This window comes from Lagopus leucura, unplaced genomic scaffold, assembly GCF_019238085.1.
Source record: "Lagopus leucura isolate 7727_CA_CO unplaced genomic scaffold, USGS_WTPT01 63740-0_obj-0_obj, whole genome shotgun sequence".
Lineage (NCBI taxonomy): Eukaryota > Metazoa > Chordata > Aves > Galliformes > Phasianidae > Lagopus > Lagopus leucura.
This window is the reverse complement of record NW_024967163.1, coordinates 31,233-51,793: the sequence shown is the minus strand read 5'-3', so window position 1 is coordinate 51,793 and position 20,561 is coordinate 31,233. Positions and strand designations below refer to the sequence as shown.

Below are 20,561 nucleotides of genomic sequence, written 5' to 3'. Positions count from 1 at the left end.
AGTAAATTTACTGCATAGAATGCACAGCTAAGTCCCTTGAGAGCTGGTGGAAACACAGGCAGGCAGATTCCATTGCTTTCTAAGCCTTTTCCATTGCAGGTACAAGCACCCAGAATAACAATAATTAAGCACTGTTCAGATCTTGTGTAGGTAACCTGAAAATGTCAAATGCATCAGAAAAACAGTGGAAAGCCCCACTCTCTATTAAGCCTAGAATAATAAGTTATTTTGGAGTCTCAAGGTGACACAAGTAGGTGGTGGCTAGCCAATCACACTCCATTAACCATAAGCCAAACCCAACCACATACCCAGGAACAGGAGACATTAAAGAGACAGCTATAGATTTTAAAAGAAAGTTTTTTTCTCCTGCCTACCATCAGCTAAAGAGATTGAGCTTATCTGGAATAGGGAAGAAAAGAGCCTCATGAAAAGTAAATCTTCACAAGGAAGTTAAGCTGTATCACAACTGATTTCCCTCTCTCTGTTAAGTTTTAAACCTTTGAATAATTAGAAATTTATTAGTGAATGAGAGTGTAGCAGTAATATATTAATAATTAAGACAACAAAAACTCCTGAATTCAGCATTCTGCTTCTGGCAAACTAGAAAGGACTTAACTGAGTTTTGTTAAAGGTCAACAATGTCTTCAGTTTGGTTTAAAGTGATTATGTCTTCAGGTTTTGCCTGCTCATAAACATAAGTTCTGCTTTCTAAGTTTGGACATTTAATAACCTAATCTATCTAGGTCATGTAAATGCCACACACTTTCACAATCCAAACAATAAAGAACTCATCTTCATAATACCAAAATCAAACTACTGGAAACCAAAGCAAGATAGAAAGTACTTCAATAGAAACAGCAAACTCCTTAGCTACAACAAATGAGAACAAACTCAAACACAACAACATGAAGGGGAAAAAAAAAAAAACAAACCACAAAACACCCAGTTACTCACCTTTGAAAGACCTCAGACAGACAGAAATCTCCAACAAAAAGTGCCCCTACTTCCATTGCTAACCCTTAAATGAGGTCTGGGAAGGGGTGGATCCTGGCTCCTCCCCTTCCAGTCACTCAGGTACATTGCATGCACCTGGGCTTTCCTGGATTGGCCCTGCCTTCCCACCAAGTGCTCAATCACTGGTTCAGGCTGAGACTTAGCATTTCCGCTTCTGTAATTAAGCCTCACTAGCTGGCCAAAAGAATATGTAATCCTTTCTTATCTGTGACATAAAGTTTCCAAACTAAAATGAAATTACTCTGATTACTGCATAAAGACGCTTAGGTCTGCTGAACCTAATCTTTAAACACAGTAGTTCACATATCAGTGAACAATTATTGATTTGATTGATTTCTAGTGTTTTAATTGGAGGATAAGAGTTCTGCAGACATTCATATGCACATCGAGAGAATTTCAGAGCAATACAGTGGAAAATGTGCAATGCATGTCTGTAGGGGAACTGTTGAATCATGGCTTGAACTTCTGATTGATCATCTGAGGCAAGCACTAAGTCAGCCAAGGAAACACAGGTGAAGGCAATTCAGCTCTGTGACTGGAAAGGGTGGAGCCTGGCTGCACCTCTCCTTGACCCCATTTAAGGGCTGACTGCTGCTGGGGAAGGCTCATTTTTGGGGGGTAGCTCTGTTTAAGCTTTTTTCTGTGAGCCTAGGTTGCAGGTGAGCTTTTTTTTTTTTAAACAATTACTCCTTTCCACCATGGTAGTCTTTTTGGTTATGTCTTGTAGACTACCAGCCTGACTATACTGCTTTACGTATTTGTTGACTGTACATTATCACAGAACCACTAATTGTAAAGTTGGTTACTGTTTTTCCTTATTTTTTGCACAAGTGGGTAGAATTTGCATGGCCTTTTTCTCACTCCCTAGAAGCATGAAGAATTTGTGGTTTCTATAAGCTTGTTATTAAGCTAAGCAGAAGTAACAGTCTCAGTGAGACGGTTTGCATGTTTTTTGCTATGTGGTAGTATTTACTGCATGCATTAGTACTCAGTCCTTGCTAATGGATTTAGTTTAATTATAAATGAGCAAAAATAAAATTATTGGATTTGAGTTTATGGTAGACTTCCATTAGGGATTTTGTTCTAGCTGCTAATACATCTGGAATGAATAGCTTTAACCACTGTGCAATTGTTTGGGGGAAAAAAAAAAAAATTGAATTACATGAAAGGATTGCAAAAGCATTCAAATCTATGGGGAAAATCCAGTTGTCCCTTTTTCTAGCATGATGTATTAGCACAATAATATATATCCCCTTATGCTTGATCAGACACTGAAATGTCTGATACTGCATGTTTTTTGCCTAGATTGTGATATCAAATATGTTTATGGTCTCACAGTGTAATTAGGTACTTAGAGAAACAAGTCTTTGGAAAGGGAACACCTTTGTTAAAATACAGTTTTCCACATGCCAAAGCTCATCAGTAGTATGATGAAGCACTCATGCACCTTTCAAAATGCTACTGAGAATGAAAAAACAAAGTAGCTGCCTTCATCTTTGAAGAATTTTGCTATAGTATGTTTAATACAAATACTTTCTGGGGATGGAGGATGGTTTCTAGAGAACAGGACTGAGAACAGTGAATCTTGTTCACCCTGTCACAGCAATATAGCCTTGGGAGGATCTTCAAGAGTTTGTTTGAATCAAAGCTGGATGGCAATGGGGCTCTCCCTGCTTATGTCTAACATGCTTAGAGCCTTTCAGCTATGGGAGCATCACACCATTTCCATGTCACCCAATCTTCTAGTATCTGAAGGCAAAAGATTTTTAATAATCACCTGCTTTTTGCTGCATTCTGAGCCCAATATTTCTTGCTGTATGTCATTAAAATGTAGAAAGGAAACAATTTTCAGAGACAGATTCAACGTGGCTGGAACTCTAATGGAGATCTGTACTAGACACCTCTGCACAGTGTTCCAGGTGTGCAGGCTGAGCAACTTTCCAACTGCTTCAAATAGTTTCTCCAATATTTAAGGATGCCTTGCATTGCCTTGCACGCTTTCCCATTCCTGGAGGTGCTCAGGTCCAGAGTGGATGGGGCTGTGGACAGCCTGATCTGGTGGAGGGGTAACCAGGGCAGGAGCATGGGGCTGGGTGATCCTAAAGGTACCTTCAGTCTTAAACCGCTCTCTGATTCTGTGATTCTATGGCTTGAACAAGTAACAGGTCTGGTTTAGAAGTTTAGAGTACTGGCAAAGTAATTAACCATCTATTTAAGGGCAAACATGGATAATAAAACTAGTAGGAAAAACAGGGCACATGCGGGGGCTGAGTTGCCCAGCACTTGTAACAAGTAAAGGTGAGTCAGTGCTGTTGGCCTAAATCTTTAGGATGGCTACTGTGACCAGCAGAATGTAAGGCCCCCTTTGTAGCCCAAACACAAGAGTTTGAGTAGTGGCTGTGGCAGAGGCAGGTGGTTCAGTGTGTCACTGACTGTGGGGAGTGCGGAACTGGATGGAGCTCGTTTGGCAGCAGCGTGCAGGGGAGGCTCACCAACGTGTTCAGTTTAGAAAACAGAGTCAATAGTTTCTACGGAGAAGCTTCGTCTCGCCGGGGGCCGACCTTCAGCACACCGGCGCCAGGCGGGCTCAGGGCGGCCGCGGCGCGCGGAGGCCCCACCAGGGAGCGCTGTGGGCGGAGGCGTGACCGGCCGGGAGCGGCGCTCGGGCCCGGCGTGTCCGCTGCCTTCCGCCCGCTGGTGTCCCCCGGCGGCGGTGGGAGCGGAGGAGGAGCGGCTCGGAGCGAGGAAGCGCCGCCAGAAGCCATGTCTGCGCCCACCGGGCTGCCGCCTCGGCCCGCCGGTGCCGTCGCCGCTTACCCGGGCGGGCCCGTTGGCTCTCGGGAGGCCGCGGCCCCTCAGAGCGCTGCGCCGCACTGCCAGAACGGTGAGAGGCCTGCGCGGGGCCTAGAGCGACGGGCGGGGTGGGCCCGCGGGGGCTGCGGTGCTCGGGACGGGGTCGGGCGGGCTGCGGGACGGGGTACTCCGGTGGGCCGCTCGTCGGGGCCTGCAGTCGAGCGGGGCTGACCCGGGCCGGGCCGAGCGCGTCTTTGCCGGGCTGGGGCCAAAACGCGGGGCGAACTTAAGAGGAAACGCGGAGTCTGCTGGGCTCGGGGAGCAGCGGTGGGGAGGGCGTGCGTTTCTTCTGCTCCTCTCGTGGTTAAATGTGTTCGAGTTCGTGGGGATATTTTTTTTATTTTTAAGTCACTTATGTCATAATCCGGCTTTTTTGCGCTTTTTTTTTTTTTTTTTTTTTTTTTTTTTTTGGCGTGTGTGTGTGTACAGGCTTTGTTCTGCACAAGCTAGTGTGTGAGGTAACGACCTACAAAATTTTGGCTTGTGAATGTGCCTCGTGTCTGAAGGGTTGCTGGGTGATAGGTTTCTCGAGTAGGCTTTGAGTAACTTGGCAGATCAGGCAGAAGGCAGCGTGATGAGTGACGAGGAAGGTAGTTAAATTGTACCCTTTAGGGAGAAACCGCTGCTACAGATGCATTTGCCGACCTTTAATATTGTAATGCTGAGACTTGTTAAAATTATGTAGAAAACTCCATCCTCAATGGCTTTTAATAAAAGCACAGTGTTGTGAGGACTCGGATACCTATCAGCAGTGAGCTGGAAGTGTTTCTTAGAAACAAATAGAAACCGACGTTGTTCATTCTCATATTTTTGTCCAAATGAAACAGCAATTTTAAATAACTCTCCATAGTGCTTATTATTTTAATTAATTAGTTCCATGTTGTAGTCATCTTCTGTCGGTCAAATAAATGTTTTTGGTTTTTTAATTCTGAGAAGTTTATATTATTCAGTAATTGTTTCATCTTTATTGTGTAACTTGCTAACTACTCCTATTACCTTTGCTCCATGTATATATAGATCTCTGAATTTGTCACTTCATGTATTTTAGCACCAGCAGCCTGAAATTCCTAAATTAGTCTATGAGTCTTTTAAGTACTACTTTTCTGAAGTTACATAATGTAACACAAGACTTGAAGCTACTTTTTATAACTGTAGTAGAAGGAATAGTGAGGGGGAATAGTAACAGGAGAAGACTGTACTAGAATTTTCTATTCTATCAAATAGAAACTGAATTTCACAAAGATTAATTTGGAATTTGATGTTACATTAGTTAAATGTAAATTATTTCAGTGAATGTAGTTAGTTCTATATTGGCTGTAAAACTGATATTGTGTGTCCTTGCAGGTGTTTGGAGTGTTCTTTGTGTTTTAATTTCGTAACACCTGGATTTTTTCAGGTTAAGCTTTTGAAATTACTTGCAACTGATGAAAGCAGGGCTGATTTTTTTGCAGAAAGAAGCTCACTGCATGGACAGCAGTAGCAAAACGGATGATCCACTTTGTCTTTAATAGGATTTGCCCAATCGAGTAACCACATTGATTTGAGACATTTGGGGACATTGATTTTAGCAGAGCTTCAGGTTAAAAATGAAAAAAAAAAAAAAACAACCCCTAATTTATTATTTTTTTTCTTCTCAGCATTTTCAATGTGATTCTATTATTAAATTCAGTGTTTAAAAAAGAAAGAGGATCGTGCTTGGCCTCTTGTTCTTCCATCAGGGGCTTTAAGATACAGTTCTTCCGCATGAAGTGTTGCAGGCTCAAAATTACTATTGTAGTTTTGCAGGTGGCTTTATACATAACAAGAGAATGACTCTGAATGTCAGCTTAAGAAAGTATTGCTTGTTAAATCAGTATGAAAAAGCAATGTATTTGTTCCAGTGGCCATTGTTAACAGCTTAATGTATTGACATTTCTAATGCTGAGTGGATGGCTATGCTGAATTCCCTTGCTTCTCTAGAAGATCTTTGTTTATTATTACCTGCAAGTAGTTGGTAAAACAAACAAACAAACAAAAAACTCCAACAAACAAAACTACGTTTTGTATCTCTGCTAGTGTTTTGGGATTATCAGTTTAATTATCAGGTCATTTAGCATTGTTTTGCATCCCTCTTCAGGTTTTTTAGGTAGTTACAATTATATTAGAAGAAGGGCATAAAGGTATGAAATTCCTGATGAATTCCATCACTGAGCTGCTGTGGGAGCCCAGCGGTACTCAGCGTGCTGGGTGGTGTGCTGGCTGTGAAGGACATGCAGAGCTGAACTAGGCAGGGCAGTGCTGCCCCTTGTCCCTCCTGTAAGAGACACCTGAGGGAGCTGTGCTGCCTGCTCTCTGCAGGTGTGTAAAGAGATGGTAAAAGTTGCAGGAAACTTGGCTGGAAAGGCAGCTTGTGTTCAGAGTCTGTACATTACACACGCTTGGCAGAAGGCTGAATTATTCAGGTAAGAAAATGTATGTATGAAATACAAGCGAACAGCACTAGATAAGCAGACTAATTTTACTAGTTGACTTGACTTGGCTGTTGGTGCTAGTATAGCTGGGACAGTTTTTTGTTTTTCATGTGGCAGCACTTTTTTTCTCTGAAAAAGTGCTAAGGCTTTTGGCATCTAGCTGTTAATGCACATGTGCTTACATGTTACAGTGTTATGAGGTACAGATTTGTCAATGGCAGGAGAGTTTCCCTGCTTGCTGTTGTAGAGATGGCATGTTAGCTGTACACTTGCAATGTGCAGGTAAGGCTTTCACTCCTCATACAGAATTTTCAAAAGGGAGTTGTCAGGTGTTTGGGGAGGAAGGTGCACTGCCTGAAGCACCAGGACAAGGACGTGCAATTATCCGGATTTCAAAATGACAGCAAAAGTATACCCAGATTTCCTGTGTTGAAAGTGGCTCAATTATCTAGTCATCATTAAAAGCTTCAGCTACTAATTGCGCTGCGAGTTACATTCTATTCATGTTCTTTATGATCAAATGAATATAAAGCTCATTTCAGATGATGGGGATAATCTTAAAATAACAGCATACTTTCAGAGGCTAAGGGTTTTGAAATCCAAAGGATCATAGATATCTTTCTCGAGTTTGTGGGATTTTCCTGTGTGCTCTTGTGTCATTTTATCATCATTTTATTCATCATTACTTGTAATAGCTGTTTCTGTTTCCAAGTGTGAATAAAGATGACTTGGGCATTCTGTGGAATGTGGAATGTGGAAACTGGTATTTTGTACTGGTAATTCAATCACATCTGTGTTTTTTAAACTAGAGCTAGAGACTTCAAGGCTTTACAAGATGATTTGATATGCAACTGTTTATTTCAAGTGAGGTGCTCCTAAACCAGTTTCTAAATTACACCTGCACAGTTGATTTATTCAGCATACCACAACACAGTAAAACAAATGCGTAGAATGTGCTTCTAGAACAGCTTTCCTTGCCACCTTAAGTAGCATACCTGCTGAAAGCAGTAAGCCTTCATGTAAATTATTTGTATATTTTTGAGTTTGCTTTGCTGTTCAAGTTCCTGTAAGCATAGTCTGTAGTTGTCAGTGGGTTACTAACTGGAAAATCATTCTCTCTAAAGGAGGATAAACTACAGAACATTATAAGGTAGCTTCCACTTCGTGATAACAGTGAATCAGAAGCGCACAACTACATACTCTTCGAAACTGTTTGTCATTTTGTTGTGTATTTAAAGCTCCAATGCTTTCTCCCCTAGGGCCTTCCTGTTTCTTTACCTGGCACTCTTACATTACTGTTGTTTGTTAGCTGCTTCTACTCAGAGTTTTGGGTTATCATTTATGAAAAGGCATTTCTAATTTGATCAGAAAGTACTTTTGGATGTTATGTTCCTTGCTTACAGGATTCTGTTAACAAGTCATTATTACAGTTTCCCTGCAACTTAGTGGGAAAACACCCGGATGTTACTTTGACAGCGGTGACTTCAAATCTTCATTCTTCAAGAGAAGGATACATGGGAGAAGTAATACTTGCATGTTGACACAGTGAAAATAAGGAGGCAATAAGATGAATTTCTGATTTCTTGTCTGCTGTTGAATGGCACAGTATGTCACAGTTCACCAAATGCTGGGAAATAACGCCGTGCAGTGTTATATAAGCAGCAGGGCATGGCAATTTTAAGAAAGGAAATAATCCAGGGAAATGCAGGCGTGGTTCACTAGAAAACAGAAGTTAGGGCTTGGGAAAAGAAACTGAGAGAGACTTTGATATTTAGCATTGAACAATTTGAATAATAAGTAAATTTGGACCTACTTAATATTTGGTGTGTCACCATGAACCATTGCTGGATTGGTATGTAATTAATCTCTAATGCTGCAGAGCTGTTTGCTGGGACAGCTGAAACACTCTGATGTCAACACCTCCTCTACCTGATATAAGTACCAGGCAATAAACAGAGGTGACTTGTCAGCTAGTCTGTTTTCATAAAAATGATGGTTTCTGTAAATACAAAAAAAAAAAAAAAAAAAAAAAATGTATTAAGGAAAAAAATAACTGCTCTGAAGCACTTTATCTTGATCACCATATTGGGGATTTATTGAGACAAGTAGCCATGTTCTTGTATATTAGCATATACATTTGGCTGCAGTTTTTTGTTTTCCATAGTCAGTTTCTTGAAGGCATATTGTTGTATTCAAATAGTGAAATACTGGTTTAGGGTTTGCTGTTGCTCATTATTTACTTAAATATTTTCTTAAAGTGATCAAAATACAAATGTGATACCTAGGGATTTTGAAGTGGAAGCACCTTTTTTTTTTTTTATAATGGAAGAGATCCATTTTTCTGGTACTTCTGTGTGTATGCAAATGATTTTAGATGTGGTATTTTGCATGCATTGTACTTGGTTAATTCATTTTGTACTGCTGATGGACATTATCTTAAATGTATGGAGAGAAAACAAGATGAAATGAATTGCTCTTTAGCTACAAAAAGCACAGAGTACATTCGCACTGCTAGCAGATGCACCTTTAATACATGAGATGCTTTCTCTTCATTTCAGGTCCCGTGCAGAGTCAAATGCAGTTCCCTGCTGGCTATGGCTCACATCCTCCGAACTACAGTGCACCCTCAGGACACTATTCCCAAGTGCCCAATAAAGCTGTTTCATCACCTTTGGATAATCAATATAGAGCCAGTTATCAATCTCCTTACTATTCAGCACCAGCACAAAATGTTATGACGCCACTTGTGGGAACCAATGTGTTGAATACACGGGAATCACAGCAGTTCTACAACAAAACTCCTCCCTGTACAGTGGGGTTGACTGAAGGACCTGTTCAAGGAGCAATACCATCTGGATCCTACTTGCATACAAGTGCTCAGCAGTCATATTCTGCATTTGGTGATCACTACAACACTTCAGTCAGCTCTTCAGTTTCATCTCAGGGATTTCCCCTTAATTCTGATCATTATGCCATGCCCGTGGTTTCTAGTGCCATGTATCCTAATGTTTCCTATCCTGCAGCTACTAGCAGCATGTATGGGCAGGCATTTACTTCTCAGAGCCTTCCTGCAGCTGGACAGTTCAAGGAGACAAATACATTTTCTAGCCAGAGTACATCAGTACCTCATTCACTTCAACAGCACGTTCCTGTGGGATATAACTCTACATTATCAACTATTTCATCTGCTCAGTCCTTTCAGGACAACCTCAGCAAGAATCTCACTGGATCCGTTGCTAAAGTAAACAACCAAGTAAACAGAGGTACGGTGTTATTTAAAGAATGCACCTGGGAAGTATCAGAAATCCCATGCTTTAGTTGTTTTGTACTCGATCATTCTGTGAAATTCTATATTATAATTTTGAATTCTATCCTTACTGTTCTGGAAGCTTTTCTCATTTGGTTACCACACTCCTCACAGTAGCAGCTAATGCTATCACTGACATGCTTCTATTGTGAGAGATAGAAAAAAATACTACTGGGGTAGTTTAGAGGTTATTTGTTGTTATTTATTCTTGAAGTAACTTAGAAGGGAAGTCTTTCTTGCTGTTTTGAAAGAGGGTGCAATTTCTTAATTGCAAATACACTTTTTTCATTCGATGACTAGAGATTTTTATTTGGTGTTATGACTTAAACTTGTTCTTCATCTTTTACCTAAGTGAACACATACGCACCCTCTCTCTTCACTTCAGAAACTTCAGTGGGTTTGGGGCCAATTAGCTTGGTTTTGTTTTCAAGAAGCATGTGACAGCTATTTAGGTGGTTGTAGCTGATTTTTTTTTTTTTTTTTTTTTTTTTTTGTAAACAAAGATGTTATTTTAGCATTGATGTAGCAGTAGAGAATGAGGTGTGGAGAGTGCCAGCTGAAGGCAAGCACACTCAGTCCTTGCTGGTAGCTTCAACTTCTGCTGCTTCGTGAGAAAGGTGACTGCAAGTTCGTAGGGTAGGAATTGTGGAAGGAATTTGATGTGTGTGAGGAGGGCCTACCTAATGAGACATTTTGCTCTCCCTCTGTATCTGAATTAAATAAATAGTGTGTGGAAGAGAATTCTAATTGTTCTTCAATACTGGTAATGTTCTGACTTGATACAGTTCTGACTTGTAAGCTATGGAAGATGAATAGTTTTTGGATGAGATGGGTATTAGTGAGCTGTTGTTGAATGTTGCCTTCTTTATACCAGATATTTCAGATTATAGTTCAGCACCAAAATTGGTTTTGGAGTTGCTTGTAGCTGGGGCTTTCTAAGACCAAGGGACATGGTTTTGATGATGGTGAAGCTTTGAGTAGGAGCACCAGCTTAGCTTAAATCAAGTTCATCCAGTACGTGTCAGGGTTGTCTTCAGTTTCAGTGTTGTTTTGTTTTGTTTCCAAACTATGAGTGGTATCCTTCAGCTCAGTTTTGGGAGATGTGAGTTCTGCCTCTTTGTGGTACTCTGTGCATGTTTACTCAGTATTTCAAAGCCAAAACAAAATACTGTTTCCCCCCTCCCTCCCCCCCTCAAAAAAAAAATTAAAGCAGGAAGGGGGAGGGCTTTATAAAGCTACTGAAAATAATGGTGTTTAAAGGTTAAGCATAAAAAGAATTATTTCAAGGACTAAAGGTTTAAAAGTACATCTGAAAATTGAATTATCTTCAGTATAGAACCAATAGCTGAACTTCATGAAACTCAAGTATCCTTCCAGGATACTGCAGTAGTTGTATGAAAATCATTTATTATTTGTTCAGTATCCTTCCAGAATAGTGGGATTTGCAGTAGTCTTTTGAAAACTGTTATACATTCAGACTTTTCAGTTCAGTTCAGTTGGAAGGGGCCTTTAAAGGTCATGTAGTCTAACTCCTCTGTAATGAGCAGGGATATACACAGCTGAATCAGGTTGCCCAGGGCTTCATCCAGCCTTGCCTTGAAAGTCTCCAGGGACAGGGCATCAACTGCATCTCTGGGCAACCGGAGTTCCAGTGCCTCAGCACACTTGCTGTAAAAGATTTTTTCCTTATATTCAACCTAAATCTACCCTCTTTAAGCTTGATATGTGATACGTCCTCAAGGAACTAGTAGCAATGTCAAGTTTCCATTTCAAAGAGCTCTCTGCACAGTGAACTCTGTTGAGATTTGTTTGGAGCGTAGCTTCTTTTCAGTCTGAACCATTTTTCAGGTTGAAACTCAACATAGAAGTAATTCTGTGTTTGCTGACTGGGAGAAAGCAAATTAAGGTAGCAACCATTAGCAGACTGAGGGGAAAGCAATCTGGATTACTGCCAACGTTGGCACAAATACTGTTTGAATAGCAGTTTTGGTGCAGTTTCACAGTAATTTAAAAAAAATCAAGCCTGAAATGATATGGTCCCACTCTTTCTGTGGTACTGATGCAAGTATTTCAGTACATTATAGGTAGCTGTAGGTGTTTCATCAGATTGAGTTGTCACATATAATTCCATTGGATACAGATGTAACTCCAACTACCAAGTAGGATTCATGACCTACCAGCCTCTCATTTAATTTTACAGAATGACGTCATTAATGAAGTCGGAATGTTGTTTTTTTGTTGTTTTTATTGGTTTGCTGGGTTTTTTGTTTGTTGTTGTTGAAGTATAGAATTCCATATCTTTGGCTTAAAATATACTGAAAGCACTGATAGGTTGCCAGGTTAATGGCGGAGGCCAAACTCTTGTTTGGTCTTAGCATAATTGAGTTGCTTTTGGGGGCACTGAAATGCTTTCTGAATTTCTCTGCAGTTTTATTGTAATCGTATGAAGTACTTTTAAATAGAGAATTCAGAGTGTTGGGTGTCTTAAAAAGAAAAAAAAAGTTGAAACTTGGAAAAGACTTGCCAGTTTTTGTACATCTTTGGAAAGAGTACAACATGCTAGCAATCTAAGGAAATGATAAACAGTTCATAAAAGGAAATTTTCTGGAGAACAGCATGGAGGATGAAATATTCAGGAAGAAAACAGTAACAGAAATCAGTTTCAGTCTTTTCTGTGCAAAACTGCTTGAAAATTGCTTAAAATAAGCTGAAATTCCCAAGTGTTTTTATGACTGTTCATGCAAATAAATTTTGATTACTCTCTCCTATTGCTAGTTGGAGTACCAAGAAGACTTCTTGGCACTGTAATTTTTAATTCTGTATTCCTGCAGATACCACTATAAGTCTGTCTAGATCAGTGCTGTCCTATGTAAATAACATACTGTATTGCTCAGGGTTTTTGTCTTTCTAGGTCAGTAGCTTTCTTTATTGTGTTTCCAGCTTATCTCAGTTGAAATTCTGATTGTCTTGGTACTTTCCAGGCAGTGTGGATCTCAGTGTTTTGTCAGTCAGGATGCCCACGTACTGGAGTCTCCTCCCATCATTGAGGGGAAAACTCCAAAGGGTATATGGATGGATTTCTTTGCTTTATGGATCTTGTCTGCTGTGTTGTAATCATAGGCAGGCAGCTTGACCTGGAGACACTTGAATTTCTTGGCTTTATGCACATCTTCCCCTTACGCTAGAGACAGATCTGAAGTCCTTGCTGCCTCACTTCTGTAGGAATGTTATTATCCTGTATATACAACACAGATGTTTTAATCTTGTATATATATTAACAGCTGAGACAAGGAAAGTTGTGGAGATAGGATGCTGCAAGGAGATGGTAAATCTCTCCATAGAAATTAAATGCTAAGTTGAGGGGGGGGGGGAACAAACAAGATCATGGCGATAGCAGCTCAGAACAGATGGATCTCTAATCTCTTCTGAAAGCTTGATGGTACTACTGTGGTAAACTTTGTCAACTGCTACTTCAGTTCTCAAGTTGGAAATGAAAACTTGTGGTGATAGTGTATAGGAAAAATAACAGTTTACCTCTGATCCACACATTTCCAAAGATTGTTTCTGTAGCATATCTTTTAACTGTACATCTCTGTTGGTGCAAGGCTTTTGTAACCAAGAATCATTCTGAATCATTTGGCATGAATAAAATGTTAGCATGCAAAAATAAAGGTTTGTAGGGGTGGGGGAAGTACAGAGAATGTTGTGTCACTGAGATGAGATTTTGTATTTGTTGCAGTGTGGTGAAGGTCTTCCTTGGTGGGAGCATTGGTGGGCTAACCAGCATTGTCCTGGAAAAGCTAATAGGAAACTTAAGTGGGTAATCAGTCCAGCTTTGTCTCTGAAATGTAGTACGCCATGGTATGCCATCCTGAACTGATGGGTGCTTGCATTGCAAGACAGTCTGGCTACCAGTCAAGAAAAAGAGAATATTGGTATATTGGTATATTGAGATAAGGATCTACATCATTTTGGATGAAATTTTTGGATAGCCTGTGGTTGAAAATAAGAATTCAGTATCTGGCAGGGGAGTATCGAATCTTCAGCTAGTTCAAGTGTAAACCAGTTTCAACTTAAAGCATGTGGCACTGTTAACATATTGAGTGCTTTATGGCAGTGTTTGAAACTGTGAGCATTGCTTTATTGACTTGAAGTGTGGAAAGTACCAAAATGCCATGCAGAACTCTTGCTGCTAAAGCAAGGTAAGTATGCTACCATCACAGATCCTCCTAGGTCATCTCATTTAGCTTGCTTGAGGAAGCTGTGTAGCTACCAAGGCATCATTTCTGCTGGAAGATGCTGGTGCTTCCAAGAGGAGTCCATGAGGCATTGTGTCGAAATGCAGGTTACAGGAAGTATATTTCAATACAAAATGCTGTGTGCGTGTGCTTTGGAGAAGAATGTTTTAATCTAGATTTTGGTAATTGTTGCAAAATACTACATATACTGCACACTACACTTAAAATCTGCATTATAAATAGAAGTGCCATTAAGATGGGAAAAAGTATGCTGCCAATTTTGAAGATGAGTAAGAAAAACAAGAGGGTCATTTTAAACCTCATTTACTCCCCTGAAGGAGGCAGGAGTTGTCAACTTTCTGCAGAAAGTCCTGTCAAATATCAGCTCTTTTATTGAGGAAAAAATCTAAGGTTGTATGTACTGCATTGTTATTTGTGCAGGGGAAGCAAAGCTAAAATTACACATGCATCATTCACCGATTTCTGTACTGTAATACTCTGAAAACGTAAGCGTTTGAATTTTGTTTGTGCTTAATTTCTGTGTTGGTATGCTGAGTCATTGAGTTGGGGTCAAATCTTTTCTTATTCACATTTTAAACAGTTTGGTCTGTCAGAGGTTTTTAACAAGTAGTTGCTTTTAAAACGAATGATGATACAATGTTTTTGCCAATTTATAAACAAAGAGTGATTCTGTGTAACACAAACTTAATTGAACTTACATTGTCCTTATCTGATAGGAATTTCAACTGGACTGTTTAATCTTTTAAAGCATTAATCTGATTTTTTTTTTTTTTTTAAAGCAGATTATGTCTAGTCCAGATGTTTAAAACATCAGAATTTCTGTGGAGTACTCAGGGCTGATTGAAGCAGATTGCTTAGAAATGGGTTTTGTAGCTGGGTAACCAATTGTACAATACCTGGAACCTGTGAGAGACAGGATCCTGGTCACACACAGATGACTTGCAAATTTCCTCCTTGTGAGAGGGATATGGGTAGGGAGATAGCCCTGCGTTCCTCTTGCCTAGGAAGAGGAACCCCTGCTAACATTGTGTTTGGGAAATGGAATAAAAATGCATTCATTTATCTTCTGCTTAACCTTGGTTGCACTATCTAACATTTTTTCCGTTGGTTTTCAGAGCAGTCTGTTATTTAAATGGAGTCTTTTACAGTACAAACCTTTCATATTAAAGAAGATGACCATCTTTTTCATAAATTCTTGTGCGAAGGCATCTCTGTGAAGTACTATGTTGTTGCTGTGGTTGTGAAATCAACATTAAATATAATTGCTCGTATTGTGTATTTGCTTGCGTAAATACAAAAAGAAAACAAAAGTGTTCCTACTTTCTGCTGTTGTTTTCAGGTGGCATTGATTCTTCACAGCCCGTCCAGTCTGTGAGCCAGAGCGTTCAGCTTACCAAGCCTGGGGTTGGGGCACCTGCTTCCTCTGCTCTGATATCCTCAGTGAGGACGCCGGCCCCAGGCCTTTCTTCACAGCCACGATCCTCACCCTCCATTACACAGTCACCGGACTCAGCCCTTCAGGAAGGTACTAAAAGGGAATGGGGAAATGTAATACAGACCTCTGCCCTGTTCCACGTGTGGATTTGAATGCTGGAAGCTTCATTGCTCTTTTGCATTTGTCTCACTAGTGGACTTCTCCCATCTTGTCAAGCTCCTTTAGTGTTTGTGACACTCTGGTTCTGTTTGTTTTTTACTTTTCCCTCTTGTGTTTGATTTCCTCTGGTTATATATTGTCGCTGGCTTTGCCTGCCTTATTGTCACTTGCATGTCTCTTCCTTTCAAAGCATTTCACTTAGTTCCATTAAAGAGTTGTTCACAATCCTGATATCCTAGAAGAGAGGCTTAAAAGTATCTTTTGTAATAAATCTGTTGCAAAATCAGATACAAACTAGCAATAGTGTAGCTGTTTTCGTGAAACCTGCTGCAAGCTCCTGTGGAAAGCTATTGCAGGAGTTCTGTGGGAGAACAGAGAGGCCCTTAAGTAAGGTTCTTCCTATTCTCATGTTGGTGACATCTTGATAAAGAGTGGGTCTTCAGCCTTCTGCCTTGCTGATGGAGCCACAGTGTTTTGAGTTGCCTTTTAGGCTGTTTAATATCTATGTTCCTACTATTCTTACTCTAATGTATTGCAGTGTTTTATTTCTTGCTGTGTAATTTCAGAATTTTAAATCCTTATGGAAAAATAACTCATTGTGCAGAGTGGAAGTAGACGCCGGTTTTATTCAGAACAGGGTGATATAGTTAGCCTTCAAAATAATTCTGAAAACTGTAGTGTTTGGCAATCATAGCGTGCTTTTCATTTCTAACTTTAAGAGTACTGACATCCATGTGTAAACTTCTCCTTCTCTTCCATTTCTTCCTTTTTGCCTATGCAGCGAGGAACATAAAGAAATAATTTCTGTGAAGAAGATGGAATCAATTCACAAAGATAATTATTCATTTCTACTAAGTGCTACATACAGTGTGCTGTTTCCAGGAAAATAACTCAGAGCCGTGCTTGATTCTTGCACAGTTCTGTAGATTGCTTTGGTACTGGGTAGAATTTAGTTGTACTGCAGTTGTGTTTGCTAGGAAAAAAAAAAAACAACACTGCTTAGTTTCTAAAGAAACAGCATGACCCTGTTGCAGATGAGAAAAAGGACTTAGTTGTTTAATTTTGCTTGCCTTAATGTGCTATGTATATATAGCAGATTATCTGTCTATCTATATACGTATACGTTTTCTGCAGTGATTCCTAAGTAATGTATCACATGTTCATGTGGAATTAAATGCGGATCACTGTGGTCACTGCTGAGCTCTGCACTAAATTCAAAATCATATATGTAAGTTAAGGTTTGTGCAGTATGTAGCTGGACGAGCACTCTTCACAACCAGTGTTGTGCTTGTATGTATAACAGGAATATGTAGCTAAGTCATCGGGTGCTTGCAATGAGCTAATTGTATTTACATTATTGTAATCAGTAATTTATCTGTCTCTCATCAAATGCAAATTTCTACTTTTTTATAAGTATTAGAAGACTTTGTAAACATTTTTCAATTAGTTTCTGTTGTAGGAGTCTGAAATACATAATGTATTCTTGGAATACCTTTTTAGCACCAGTTAAGTGTGATAACTTCTTTTGTAGAAATTTATCTACTGAAGAAATTGAACATATCTTCTGAATATTTCTCTGGGTTCTTAGAAATTCACACGTGTTTCTCATACAGTGATGAAATGGACTGATTTTTATCCTAACTGTAGCGTTGTCTACATGGGAATGTTCTGGAAATAAGATTTGCATTCGTTCAAGTCTTAAGTGTCTTTGTTTTAAGCCCTTGTGCGGGCATTCTTATGTAGCATTTAAATATGGCAGTTGCTTAGTTGGGTAAGTTCTTCCAGGGGGGAGAAAAAAAACCACCTAAAATGTATTCAAAGCCTTTTTCGTCTTAAGTGTCCATACAGATGTAATGCAGATAAAATAATCTTCTTGGAAATGGCATCCTAGAGATGGACTTTTGCGTGCATGTATCCTGTCTGGATGTTTTTTATATACTCTCTTATGTTCTGTGTTGTTGAGAGGAACTGGTAAGTAACTGAAAATAATACAAAGCTAAGATAAAGAAGAGAGTTCACTTAGTAAAAATTACTATTTGCAATATTACAGTGTTCTTATCCTCATAGCATGTGCATTGAAAATATGAGGCTTATGCAACTGAAGACCTTTAAAATATAGTCTATTTTTGCATGTCCTTATTTCATTTTCATTCTTGGTGAGGCCTCTATTATGAAACTTAACCTACATAAGCGTACAGTTTGTTTTAAAGTCTTTTATTATATGAGTGGTTGTTATTTAAAATATCTAGATAGTTGGCTTATTTCACAGACAGATGATTTCTTAGTATAGTTTAGCACTTTCCTTCCTTTTTTAAGCAAGGAATTTTTAGGACTGGAAGACTTTAACAAATTATTGGCTACGTAGACGGCACTAAGCACAATGATTAGTTATGATCACACTTGAATTGCTGTGTCAGCCACCCATGCCTGTCCCTCAGTTGCCTTCTCCCATGTGCTGGCCTACTGGCTGTGCCACTGCCCTGTGAACCGAAGTGAGGGGTTTCTGCATCTGAGATTGACTTTTTAAATGGAGTTATTTTTCAACCAGATCAGATGATGGATTTGTTTGCATCAGTGAACAGTTGTGCTGGTAGAACGCAGCAGTATCCTAAAGGCAGAAATTTGTACTACTGCTGGCAACAAAAATAATGTTCCGAGCTGGTAAGGTGAGAGTTCAGTCAGCCCTGCTTCCAGACTTCATAATGACCTCATAGTTTCTCATTACTAAATTACTGTCATTCACATATTTTCATTTATCTTCAGTATTCTTTCTGAACCACGTGTTGTCTTCGTGTATGAACCAGTGACAGGAAAAGGAACAGTTCTAGAAGTATGAGTGTATTCGCTTGGTTTTTTTTCCCAGCATTTTATAAAGATTCCAAAGGGGGCATAGTAGAATAACTGATTCATTCCTTTCCTTTCATTTGTCCGTGCTTGGAATTTTTGAATTGGTGTGCCCTTTTCAGGTGGATCTACTTTCCATCCTCCTCTGTCTGTGATATTTGTTAGGAATCTGTCTTTGCACTCACATGCTGTGCTGAGCTTTTGTTGTGACTTCTGTTTCTGTCACACTTCGTAACTTGTCTCGTTACCAATCTCTGTTCTGATTTTTTACTTATTACTTGCATGTCGGTGATCTTAAGTTGATTTTTCTCCTTCACCATGATTTAATTGTTGTCTTATTCATCAGGAGTTCTCCTGTGCCTGAGAGAATGACGTGGTCTCTTCAGCTGTATTCTCTTTTGGGGCAAAGAAAGTTTTTGTTTGTTTGTTTGTTTGTTTTTGTATCATTATCAAGTGCATCTGGTAGCCTTCACAGGAGATGAGGAGAGGAAACAGTGGTGCTAACTGTACAGAGAAACTAAAACATTATACTGTGGTTGTCTTCACTGCTTCCTAGTTATTGAGAAAAAACTCGATTGGAGTTGTAAGATTGTGATGTGCTAAATGAAGGGAAATAATGTCAGTCACTTTGTGCACTAAACTGTGTGGAAGGTACAGCTTCCCAAGAATGCTGTGATACACCTTTGCTCTGTTTTCTTTTTACACTCACTGTGCATAGATGCCCTTTGCCTTGACTCTTGTTTTCCTTTAGTGAAATTGAAGCAGTGCTTTGAGACTGCTTACATGAGGAAAAAAGAAAAAAAGAAGAAAAAAGGCACGTACCTGATATTTTAATTAAAATAAAGGTTGATGTAGTAGGTTTCAGTTTGCAGTTGGGGTTAATAAATACCGTGATGGTTTCAGATTGTTTAAGTTGTCATGTCAAGTTGTCATGAAGCCATGTCAGTTTTGTAGTGCTATGTAGTGTGAAGATAAAAAAACGTTCCAGTGTAATGGTGACATTGTTTCTGTGGGGAGTGAAATCCTAAACTCCTGAGTTTGGAAGATTTAGATTTCGCTGTAGTGGTCAACCAGATTGCTGGGAGGGGAAATTATGTTTCTTCTTGGTGTGTCTTTTTCTGGCTGCAAGCCTGTTTCAAAAACTGTCCTAACCCTGTCCCACAGCAAAGGAAATTTAAGAGTTCTTGGAAATGTTTAGACTTAATTAGTAACATTGTGTATTCATTATAAAATACTGCAGCGTGCTTTACTCTTTTTAAAGTGATACATGCATGTGCTGTTTTTGTGTATTGTTCACATATATTTGTTTTAAATACCGTACGTGTCTGGTTTGGAGTTGTCTGAGTTGTCATCAGATCTTAAACGTGAATGGTAATTTTTAAGTATTTAAGTATATGGGTCGACAAGCTTGAATTTAGGCACTAATTCTAAAATAACACTAAGTTTTCAGGTTTGCCTAGTTTAAATTTCACTGAAAGTGTTGCTGAAGTCTACGTTTGTATTCTTATTCCCTGTAACAGCAGTATGTTTCATTAATTTCTGACAGCTTTCACACTTTGAAAGTGAATGCCTCCTGCTTTAAAGGGCAACTGTGCCAAGTAGAAGTTGAGTATCAATGCCTTCATAACATAATTCAAAATTATCTGAGAAGGAACACATTTATGTATAGGTGTTGCTTTTTGTAGACATTCCAGGCCAAACTGCTGTTAACTGTCTATGCAGAAAGTCTATGTGTACATAATTTACACACAGAGATGTGAAACTTTCTGCTAACCTCTGTGTTACTAATACCTCACTGGCTCACTAAAAACTGCTTCTGCTGTATACTTCATAGATCAACCGTGGGTCTAGTTCTCTAGATTGGATAGGGTTGTACATTCAACTGTTTGCACGTTGGGATTTTCTCTGGAATGGCTAATATCTCTCACTTTTATTGCAATGATTTGTGACTTTTGTTTCTCATCTTTCCTGTCTGTCTGATTCTTATGTTTATGCTTTCCACTTCACAGGCATGCAGTATGGTGGATATGTTAATAATCAAGCTAGCTCTGCACCAACTCCCTTGTCATCAAGTTCAGATGATGAGGAAGAGGATGAGGAGGATGAGGAAGCAGGTTGGCTTTAGCTTTACACCAGTATCTTATTCCCTTCCTACTCAAGTTTTGTTCCATATTTCTCTCCCCTGAAATTATTTTTCTTTATTTGAGACAGAAAGTCACTTTGACTCAGTATGTATCACG

At 39.4% G+C, this 20,561-nt stretch overlaps 1 protein-coding gene across 1 annotated transcript in view; it reads left to right on the top strand.

The window, feature by feature from the left end:
* The first annotated feature begins 3,762 nt into the window (after nucleotides 1–3,762).
* The window catches only part of LOC122192982 (protein transport protein Sec24B-like), a 40,857-nt gene continuing 24,058 nt past the window's right edge, over nucleotides 3,763–20,561 (top strand). Inside the window, exons 1-4 of the mRNA XM_042893678.1 lie at nucleotides 3,763–3,898; nucleotides 8,876–9,580; nucleotides 15,223–15,408; nucleotides 20,331–20,435. Of these exons, the coding sequence (XP_042749612.1) occupies nucleotides 3,778–3,898; nucleotides 8,876–9,580; nucleotides 15,223–15,408; nucleotides 20,331–20,435 (1,117 nt within the window). The 5' untranslated portion in view covers nucleotides 3,763–3,777. The remainder of the gene's footprint in view (nucleotides 3,899–8,875; nucleotides 9,581–15,222; nucleotides 15,409–20,330; nucleotides 20,436–20,561) is intronic.